Source organism: Perca fluviatilis, chromosome 5, assembly GCF_010015445.1.
Source record: "Perca fluviatilis chromosome 5, GENO_Pfluv_1.0, whole genome shotgun sequence".
NCBI classification, from domain to species: domain Eukaryota; kingdom Metazoa; phylum Chordata; class Actinopteri; order Perciformes; family Percidae; genus Perca; species Perca fluviatilis.
Window position 1 is genome coordinate 23020280 of NC_053116.1, and position 10851 is coordinate 23031130.

The 10851-nt window shown below is 39.9% G+C and overlaps 1 protein-coding gene across 9 annotated transcripts; it reads right to left on the reverse strand.

Moving 5' to 3' along the window:
* Window positions 1–489: 489 nt before the first annotated feature.
* nfyal (nuclear transcription factor Y, alpha, like) lies at window positions 490–9329 on the reverse strand. Of its 9 annotated transcripts, none has more exons than XM_039799915.1 (10): window positions 9178–9329; window positions 8306–8407; window positions 8009–8092; window positions 6938–7084; window positions 5601–5732; window positions 5403–5505; window positions 5121–5290; window positions 2441–2614; window positions 1763–1876; window positions 490–1527 (listed from the first exon to the last, which is right to left on the reverse strand). In XM_039799915.1, exons 2-10 carry the CDS (start codon window positions 8384–8386, stop codon window positions 1462–1464), a joined length of 1071 nt encoding a protein of 356 aa, XP_039655849.1. In that variant the 5' UTR covers window positions 8387–8407; window positions 9178–9329; the 3' UTR covers window positions 490–1461. The 9 variants fall into 9 exon arrangements, with proteins under 9 accessions (XP_039655849.1, XP_039655852.1, XP_039655850.1 ...); XM_039799918.1 differs by having other exon boundaries at window positions 1763–1873; window positions 5139–5290; window positions 8006–8092; XM_039799916.1 differs by having other exon boundaries at window positions 1763–1873; window positions 8006–8092.
* Between the last annotated feature and the right edge of the window lie 1522 nt (window positions 9330–10851).

Consider the following 10851-nt stretch of genomic DNA (forward strand, 5'->3'; position numbering starts at 1 on the left):
GTAGACTGCGTACAAGTCCCGCCTCCTTCGCTATGATTGGCTGACCGTGGTCCAACGTCTATAATCTGCAGTGTCTGATTGGCAGAGCTTGTTCGGGACAGTGTTTAACCTGGGTTTAGGGTAAAGACCATACTATTGTCGTTACATATCGAAAATAAATAAAAATAAATAAATGTGAAACTGTAACAGTACTGTACCTAACAACCATTTTGAAGTACTTTTAAGTTACTCATTCATTTCCATTTGATGCTACTTCATACTTCTATCCCACTATATTTCAAGGGTAAACTTTTTTTTTTTTAAATTACTGACAGCTATAGTTAATAGGTACTTTAAGATTTTACATACAAACTATATGATCAATTTAGAAAATATGATACATTGTTATTGATTAAACTACTCAAAAGCATATAAAGAATTAAGTACAATTCCCAATGGCTAGGACTAATGAGATATCTTGAATGAATGATGAAAAGACTAACAACAACCTTGAGTCACTTAATAAAATTTAATTGACATAGGTTTCATGAATGTCCAATCTTTTTCCCATTATAAAAAAAATAATAAAATAACATTGCAGAACTGCATCTGATGGGTAAAAAAAAAAAAAAAATCTACTATCTACATTGAAAAAAACAGAACACTTCGTTGGACTGACCAATGAAGAATTAACTACATGGATAGAATTTGTAATGTGATGAAACAGTCATTTTTTGCCTACAAACACTATGTGTAAACACAAAATTGTATAAAACGCATCCACAGAATTGGGCAAATTAATAAGTACATCCAATACACACTGGGGAAGAAAAGAATTTCTGTACAATATCTTCACATTAGCTACAGTACACATTTCAGTTTTTGCTCAGTGGACACAGGTTGGACTTATGAAGCTGAGTCCATCCCCCACAGTACATGGGTTGAAAAAAAATGAAATGTCAAAATACAGGGCATCACATAAAAGATATGACACCAATGCGTCATGAGTGTCTCTGAAAAAAAATCTGTACCATTTACAAAACATTTTTAAAGCAACAAGTATCCACTGGTGACACATTCTCATCTTTTTAACAGACCAGGGTCTGACATGGCTTCACAGCTGATATTTGCTCTGAGTGACTAGTCCTGGTAACCCATAACACCATGCTTCATTATTGTCTAAACAAATAATTGTGAAAATTAAAAGCTGGTCGCCAACGCTTAACCAGATAAGCTGAGGGTATAAGCATCCTCCATTCCAGAGAAGACCAGTAAAGTCCACAGACTCAGCATCCACATGGTCAGCTCCCTGGAAGACCAGTATAGGAGAGGAGAGATAATAGAAGAAACCCAGTTGCGGTGCTGTGGTTTGGTGTACTTTATGACGGCAGGGCAGGAGGGAGTAAAAGTCAGAGGAGAAGGCGCGGCAGATCAGGTTAGCTTGAGTGAAGAGTCTCGGGGTAGAGTTCACAGACAGAAGTGCTATGAGACTCGGATCATCTGAGCCACCGTCTCATCTGCCGCTGCCTGGGCTACCTCCTGCTGTTGCTGGAAGAAGAGGAAGCATCAGTGAGATCACCATAATAAATTATGATGGGTTTCATTCCAAAATGAGAAATCACCTATTGAAAAAAAAGTGACAACTATATTCGATACAAATAAAAAAAATTTAAAAAATCTGCTTAGCTGACAATTTATAAACATTTACAGGCTTGAGTCAGTACCGGTATATATTTTTCATTACAGAGTGCTGAGGTTTTATTTTTTGCACACAGCTTCTTACCTGTGCCAGAGCCAAAGCCATTTCCTCCTTGTCCTTAGGTGAAAAGAAACGTCCACCATCTCCTCGCTTGCGCTGCATAGCGTGACGGTGGCGAGACTCGTGTAGGTATTTCTGCTAGAGTGAAAGTGTATGTATAGTATTGGGTCATGACCAGTTTGACATTGTAATTACATTGTGCCTGTTTTGTTTTTTTGTGCATTTTTGGCCTTTATTTAATAGGACAGGTGAAGACAGGAAAGGGGAGAGAGAGTGGGGAATGACATGCAGGAAAGGGAAGCGGGTTGGACTCGATCCCAGGCCGCTGCAGTAAGGACTGAGCCTTAGTACATGGGGCGCACAGGGGCCCCAGTGAAATGATTTTTTTATTGCCATTATCTATAACCCCCTTCTCCTTTACAGGGTCGCAGGGGGCTAGAGTCAATCCCAGCTTCATGCAGCTGTCCACTCTTCGTTTTGGCTCTCACCAAAACCCCAAAATAAAATCATGGACGGCCATTTTTACAGCACAAGATGATATCCAGAATGAGCCCAGTATGACATGGTAGATAGACAAAATAAACAAGTAGCTGGTGAAGAAAGGAACAAGAGCTTAAAACATGTACACTTGCATTTAGCAGGTAGTGAGAAAGAGAACTTCAATGTTTGTGTGGTGTAAGATAATTAGCGCTGTCGTCTTACCCTCCTTTCCTTGGGGATCTTGCCCTCAGCCTCCAGCTTGGCCCGGGCCTGTCTACGCTTCAGGATGCGGTGGTACTGTTTGGCGTTGACATACAGAGGTTCCTCCTCGAGCATCTCAGCCCCTGGCAGGGGAATACGCTGCATTGTGGGAACTGCGCCACCTCCAGGCACCATCTGATAGAGGGAGAGACACAAACAGGACACAGTGTTTTGAGCCTCTGGCGTGGAAAGCACACATGTATATCGGCATGCTGACACAAACAAGTAGTTACTGTGCAAATACAGGCGCTTTCAGTCATTCCTTAGTTATAGACCTTTTCTACAGGCTGACACTGGGTGGAGTTATGCTGGGAATTGCATGAGGTCACTAAATATCCTGAACTAATAAGAATCATAAAAAGGTGCGAGTTGTCCCGCCCTAACAAGTGCAGCAGAGGTGAGGGAGATGTCAATCAAACAGTCTGTAAACGCCCATCCATTTCAGGCAAAATAAGTGAAAATACCTATGTGGGTGGACAATGAGTGTTAGGGGCTTTAAATTAACAGTAATATTCACTGAATTTAATGGCATGGTTTAAGAAACTGAACAAAAAACTAAACAAAATATTTTTCCTTTTACAGTTATATTTACATGTTAATTTCATAAGCTTTTCAATCAAATTGATTCAGACAACAGAATTAAGTACCAGCAAATAATTAATGTATTTCATTATCGTCACAATATGATTCCACTAAAATAAAAATACATTACTACACCACATTTCTAGTTTCGCAATGGATAAAAAAGGTAGTTATGATTCGCACAAAAATTATCGATTGAAACACTGAATTTGGTGCTCTCAAAGCAACATTGCACAACTACTTTACCTTAAAATAACAGTTCACAATCACTTTGATGCTACACTGACTTGTAATAGGGAGAATGGTTCCTCTGTAATTCCCACTCTGAGCCCGGATCGCTTGTTCTCGCACTATGTTACTTAGGGTTGGGTGCCGAAACCCAGTTCCACTATGGAACCGGTTCCTACGCAAACGGTAGTATTCGGACCAGAATAGGACACAAATTTCAGTTCCGACTGAAATATTTTCCCTCTGTCGCTCCGGACAGCGACAGACACTTTTTTTTTTTTCCTTTCTCCCTTTTCTGCCGAGTGGCGTACGTGCCCGCTCGCGGTGTGAAGCGCATGTCCGCGCTATTCTCCGACATGCACTCTACAATCACTGCTGATAGACTGCTTTTTGTACAAAAATATCACACTTTCTCTGTAGTCTACCGTTAGATAGCTATCGCAAATGTAGGCTACTTTTAAAATGCCATATTTCCCCTCTGGGCTCACCAAAACGGACATAAAAGCATATTAACCATTCACTGCACGTGTAAACATATTAAGCTTGCTCTGCCGACTCTGTAGCCTGGTGGTGGGGGAAGCAGGACAGCCTCCCCAAATTGTCTGCCCTTTCAAACTCATACCTGTGTGTACAGGCCTCTTGGATTGGACACCATGTGAGATAGTTTTCTCCTGTGCAGGACATGCCATAAGTCAGGAGAGGTGTCGTATCTTGCCAGAGAAGGCAAATATGGTAATTTTTCTGCAAAAGAACTGCTAAAGTTTGAAGCTGGTTGGCATACCAACTCAACATTTATTTTGTTGTTACTTGTTAATAGTGTTACTGTTATTTGTTAAATTATGGTAGTTATGTGTTAGGTGACTTAGGTTTACTTATTATATCTTTAAGTACTTAAAAACGTTAATATATTTTAAATTTAAATAATTTTCAATTAAATAAAAACTCCATAAAAGAGCCTCTCTTTGCTGTCATTTTTCAGTTTTTCAAGAATCGGTTTAGGAATCGGAATCGTTTTAAAAGTACCAGTTCGGCATCGGAATCGTAAAAATCCAAACGGTACCAAACCCTAATGTTACTTTGGTGAGTAGGTACAATCTCCGGGGAGAAGTGCATAAAGCTTTTTTTGACACTTATGTCAACACTGGTTTTAGTGAAACTGGATCATATTTTATAAGGAAAATGTTTTCTGTTTTTTCCCTGCTTGCCTTGACTCTCCGTGATTTACAATGTTTCCTGATGAACAGAAAGCTTTGGCCTACTTGTTGCTAAAGTAATGCTAACTGCTGCTAACGTAGCTGCCGTCAGCTAGTTGGCTCAGTTCACCTTGCTTGCCATGACTGAGAGCTCAGAGCGCCGGGGGAGTGTTGATGTTTACACAGCTAGTACTGGAGCTTTGGACCGCTGGAGCTTAGAGTGGCGCCGGAGCCAGAACGGAACTGGATTTAGCAGCCTCTATGCACATCATGGCAGAGGCAAAGATAAGAGCCAAAATATTCTATCCCAATTTAGGGAATCTTATATCTTGATAACAATAAATTCCACGATTTAGTTTTTTCTGGACATTGCAATACAATTTTAGGATTTAAAAACATTTATATGATAGCCATTTTTAAATAATTTTGACGATGTATATCGTCATATCGTCCTGCCCTAGCTGTCCATATTTATGTCAGCTGTGTATTAAGTGAATTACACTCAGAAACTGCAGGGGCGCCAAATCGCAAGCAATCCCAATGTTAAGCAATGTTGCTTTAAGTGACCTCAACCACACCGTGTGAGTCTAGATAAAAAAAAAGAAAAAAAAAAAGAAAGGTAATAAGATGCTCGATACCTCTGTACAGGGTCTTACCATGACCATTCCACCTGCATTGACCATGTTGCCGGAGACGGGCAGGGTCACGGTCACAGTGCCTTGGCCGCTGTTAGTAGTGTTGGTGTTGGCACCCCCTGCCTGTACAATCTGGGCACCTGCCAGGCTGGCAGCTGGAATTGTGATCATTCCTGTAAACAGATTATCATCACAGTTCAAAATGACAACTCAACAGTGCTCACATTTATAAAATCTACAAAGCAAGGAAGCAAACAGAAAAGATAGGTAAACAATTTAGTTTACCCTGCTGCAGGATGGTACCATCTGCATTGACGGGCTGGTATACAATAGTCTGTCCGTCAGCTGTCTGTGCCACCTGTTGGCCCTGCACGCTGATCTGCTGCCCCTGTGGGGCCACAAGTAAGGAGAGAAGACACTCAGTAAACATTAATAATAATTTGAGTAAATGGATGTGCCAATGAACTGATCACAATTTAACACCTGGTTCTGTCCAGCAGTGATGGCTGTCTGGGGCTGCTGGATGATTATCTGTTGGGGCTGACCCTGCTGGCCCTGGAGCTGGAGAGTCTGACCGCCCTGCAGCTGTATCTGACCCGGCTGCACCAGCTGGATCTACACATGGTACCACACACAGATTCAGGAACATGCCAGTCTTGTCTCATTTACATTAGTGTTGTTCCGATACCGATAACAGTAACAGAAAATTCACGGCACACATTTTTTGGCACGTGATTAATGATTTTGGCCCCGGGCCGCTCTGTAGTTTCGGAAATCAGGAAGCAACTCGGCACCGCTGAGTTACCTCGGGGTCACAGCACATTATTTTGACCCACAGTGGGAAATTCAGACGCATGCTTCGACTGTTATGAAGATAGGGGAGAGATTGCAACATGCAGCGGCCAGGCAACTAATGAGCCATCAGTTTCTCTCACACTTTTTTTATTGTTTGTTTTACTTTATTTTTTGTGTCACCCTGTTTTGATCCCATTTGGTAGAAGGGGGTGTTTTGGTGAGCCTTTATTTTCCCACATGTGAGGTTTAACACAATTACATTGTTACAGTTAGCTGACCAATGTACTTGTACAGTATGTCTGTTGCTGTAACGCACAAGGTCCATTGTTTTGTGTTGAGCTGCTTAAAAAAATTGGATGTTTAGTTAACGTTAACAAGTAGAGCTGGGTTAAAATAACTGATCCTCCAATTAAAATCGTTTTTTTTAAATCTTTGAGTGATCTGATATTGATTAATAAAATCCCAAGATTAATCTTGTAATATATACACGTTTTCACCATAGATGTATAACTCACAACATTTGTTTTTTTCTTTTGGGGTGAGGGGGGGAGGTCAATTCTTAATGTAAACCTTAACCTGGTGCATTATAGAAAATATTTGAAGAGTTTTTAATATCCAGGAAAAATTGGTATTTTAACTAAAATTTCCATAACCTAACTGATATCAAATGGAAAATTAAATTGGGACCTTGTGAATTGGAATCGAATCGTAAAAGTGCGAAATGAAAAAGCAAGCATAATTGTCCGCTCCCATGTTAATAAGAGCTTTAACATTTTGATAAATATCCATTTTAAAGTGCATTTAGAACAGAAAAAAAGTGTGAGATTAATTTTTGATTAATCACAAGTTCATTATGGACAATCTGGTATCAGAATCATTATCGGGACGGACAAAATGGCATTGGAACTTTTTTTTGCCACTTTAAATTAGACAACCTTGTAGAGAAGCATTTGTCAACAGTGACATGTACAAGATAATGTTGTACAATTTGATTCTTAATCTAGTAACAGAGGCTCATCTCTTACCTGCTGTAACCCCTGCGCTCCAGATACAGGGACCTGCATAATGGTTTGACCCTGACCCCCCGACATGGCCTGCACCATTATGGGTTGCCCTGATGATGTGATGAGCTGCCCACCACTCACCTGGACCATCAGAGGCTGTCCCTGGACCTACAGAGAGATACAGAAAGCTGTTACAGCACCACTGGCAGTGTGTGTTATCTCAACATCACTTACGTGTCACTCACAAGACTGCAAGCTAATTATGTAAAATCAGGAACATCCAGGATACCACGTCATGGATAAAAAACTTTGATGATTTGAGTAATTTCTGTTTTGGGATATACAAACATGAAACCATCCAGTTCCATAGTAAGCCCAAACTGTAGCCTATATGTACAGTATATTCCCAACATTTAGGTTCATGAAGTTAGGCTTCAATTGCAAAATAGAAAATCTCCATATTCAGTGGTTTTGTATACTGCTGCTGAACTAAAAGGTTACATGAAGTTCAGTTTGACTTGATTTTCTTAAAAGCACAGGATTAGACAAGATGACAACATCAAGATAATTGGCATTCACATATGCAACTTGACAAATACAGATGGTCCAATTGGCATCCAATAATTAATTAAGTGAGTGACCACAATGGACAACTGAAAGCATGTGGCAGCAGTTGTACCATAGGCAGAAATACCAGAGGCAAGGAATCCACTGCCATTTCGCAACTAGTAGCAATAACAAAAATATAGCTAGATGATGAGACGGGACAGCCAGTAATGACTATGAATGAATTTTTTTTTCCAAATCGCTTTCATCCACATTGGGAAGAACAATGTCTAACTTGCGTAATTTGCTTTTACAAGCAAGACAAACAGTAGTCATTAGAACACAGGCGGAAACCTGAGGCTGACACACATTACACTGTGCTGAGGAACATGCAGTTCAGGAAGCTGTAAGACATGCTGGGGAGGGAGGATGAACCAAACAGCACACAGCTGGGTCATGAAAAACAGCCCTGGTTGTGGCATGCAAACTCGAAGGCTGTAACACTGTCGTGACTCTGACACAGGGCGGCGGCGGTGACACCACTACCTGGAGTGTCTGCACCTGCTGGCCTGAGGCCGTCACCACTGGCGCTTCTGTTTGCAACTGCACAGCCGTCACTGTGCCCTGTGTCTGCAGGCAAGGCAGGATAATACAGGACAATACAGTCTCAGACAAGTAATTATCAGGAAAAATATTGGATCTGGATTCCACTGGAGCGCTTTGATTCTGGGTAAATGTTACCTGTGATCTTATAGCAGAGGGTTTAATTGTTGATGGTATGCCTATGCATGCCAGACTTTTTTCTACCTCAAAACCAAAATTTAGAGTAAATCCTGAGCTTACCTGCTGTTGGATCTGTCCATTGGAAGTCTGCACAACTATCTGCTCCCCAGTAGTAGTGGTGGCAGTTGTGTACTGCTCCATAGCTTATTGTCACAACCCTCTCTAGAGACAAAAGAAAGACACAGATTATTAGAGATATATATAATTGTTAGCCATGTGTTTTTTAAAGTGTATTAGCCCTCAACCTTCTGAATCATTCATTAAAAAAGCACAATGTATTTCCAACTGATATCTAACGTTAGCTGCCAGCGGCCCTTCATCTTAACTCATCAGGAAAACGTATGTCATTAGCTAGCTATATGTCAAATGTTGTCTGAAATGTAGAGGTGATATATGAAACCTGCACTGGGTGACTAAGCCAGCTTCTTGCTCGCTTTAACCGTGTGTTTTCTACAGGGAAGGTTTCAAAGAGGATATTGTCGTGGGAGCTAACAAGGCTAGCGTCAGATAGCTAGCTAGCTAAAAAGCGTGACAAATGCTAGAAAGCATATACCGTTAAGGGAGGTTAGTTAACAGGTAAATAGCTAACGTTTGTCTTTAGGTGGATTGTTTATTATGACATTAACGTTAACTTAGCTGGTGATAATTTGCTAGGCAGCTTTTACTGATAGGAATACGTTGGCGTTATCAACCACCCCTTTGTTTGAGATTTGATATTTTTGCTAATGTTGGCTAAGGCGTGTCGACCACCAGAAATCATGTTTCTTCACAAGAGCCAACAACAAAGGGGTTTCTGCAGCCTGGGACGCAGCGGTCGAAATCAAACTGCCATTCGACTTTTTTTGCATTTAGCTGGGTTAGTAATTTGGTTGGTCCATGGCAAACCAATCCGTGCTGACAACTACCAATGCCTTCAATCGGGTCTTCCTTACCGTATCTTCGCTGTCCGGTTTCCCTCTGATTGGCTCTAGTACAGCTCGCTAAAGCCCAATCAACAAAGTGAGCGGACAAAATGGCGCAAATGAAACAACGGCGCCTTTGAGGAGGTGCGCAGCTGCGTGACACAGGGACAAGAGTAGGTTGCATAATACGGTTTAGAATGGTGCACAGCCCTTGGCGCCCGGCAGATGTCGCCATTTTGGTATATATTTTTTATATGACAGCTCCCTTGGGATACGTTATTCCTTCTATAGGTCTATTTCTGGCATTATTTGGAAATTAAATGACACAAGTAGCCGTTAAATCATGTAATGGGCGATACTTATTGCGCCTCTTTGTTCCGTTCAGGTCCACTTAGCAAAGAACTGCACCTCCATACCGATAGTGGGCAGTATACATCCATGACAGTAACTTGGATCGCACGCCAAACATTTTCCTAGGATGGCGAAGGCATGACCCACCCTACTCTCCCACTGATTGGCTAGTACTCGTTGCCTGCTTTGGTTGGGTTGGTGTCTTTCTCTATCACTCTGGGTTTAGGGTTAACATTTTCAGGGTAAGTCAGTCAGAGGCAGAGTATAGCGGGACATGCCTTCTTTTATTTTATTTTTTATTTATTTATTTTTATTGCAGAATATTTTGGTTACAATTTGTCAAAACAAAGAGATTGAACTTGTAGTACACAACTCATTTCGTTACAGAACATGTTTTCATGAAGAATAAAAAACAGATAAGAAAGAAAGAATAAAAAAAATAAAAAATAATAATACCTATCAATCAATAGATAGACAGTTGAAATAAATATCATATAACAAGTAGTCAGTAAAAAAATTATAAACAACAAAAGTAAATATCAGACAATAAATATCAGTTACATTAATTATAAAGTTAAATCAGATAAGCATTGCATACATTTTTATGCTGATTTACCCTCTAATCTAGAAATACAATCTATATAATTTTTAAGTCAAGTTTAAAAACACTGAAAAGAGGTTTATTTTTCATAAATTTTGATTTATGAATAAAGAATTTTCCAAGCAAAATTATTAAGTTGACTAAATATTGTACAGAGGAGTTTGAGTCAGAAAAGTAAAAGAAGATATCAAAATTAGATAAATGTATGTTTGAGCCAAATTGTCCATTAATGAAACATTGTATATCATTCCACAGAGAAGAGCTATGTGAACAGCTATAGAATAAATGGTCTATCGTTTCCATAAAGCAAAAGCTGCATTTTTTGTCTACATTAGGGATAAATTTAGAGACAATCTTGTTACAGGGGTAAAAATGGTGAAGAATTTTAAATGATATTTCTTTTACTTTGTTTGTAATTAAAAATGTATGTGGGTTGCTCCATGCTCTATTCCAGTTAATATTTTCATATAAGGGGGACCATTTGTATCTGGAGGCAGGGATAGATTTTGCACATAAAGGTTTTTTATTACTTTGTTGTTGACTTTTCGGTCTAGAAAAGATAGACCATTTATTGAAACACTGCTGGAGAGAGATATATTAAATTGATCCAATTCTGTCTCATCTCTAAGTAGGGTGATGATCCCATGGGGTATAGCTCTGGTTACAATATCAAATTATTTTCTGGGAGGATGGAAATTAAATTTATGGGTGAAGTCATCATAAGCTAGAATTTAGGGGAAATAGAATACACA

What these genes read in the sequence shown, in the direction of transcription:
- nfyal (XM_039799914.1), bottom strand. Translation starts at nt 8,386, where the DNA reads ATGGAGCAGTACACAACTGCCACCACTACTACTGGGGAGCAGATAGTT. An exon ending in TCACTGCTGGACAGAACCAG is followed by an intron (nt 5,506 to 5,600) that starts GTGTTAAATTGT and finishes GTGGCCCCACAG; the next exon opens with GGGCAGCAGATCAGCGTGCA. An exon ending in TGGCTTTGGCTCTGGCACAG is followed by an intron (nt 1,528 to 1,762) that starts GTAAGAAGCTGT and finishes CTCTTCTTCCAG; the next exon opens with CAACAGCAGGAGGTAGCCCA.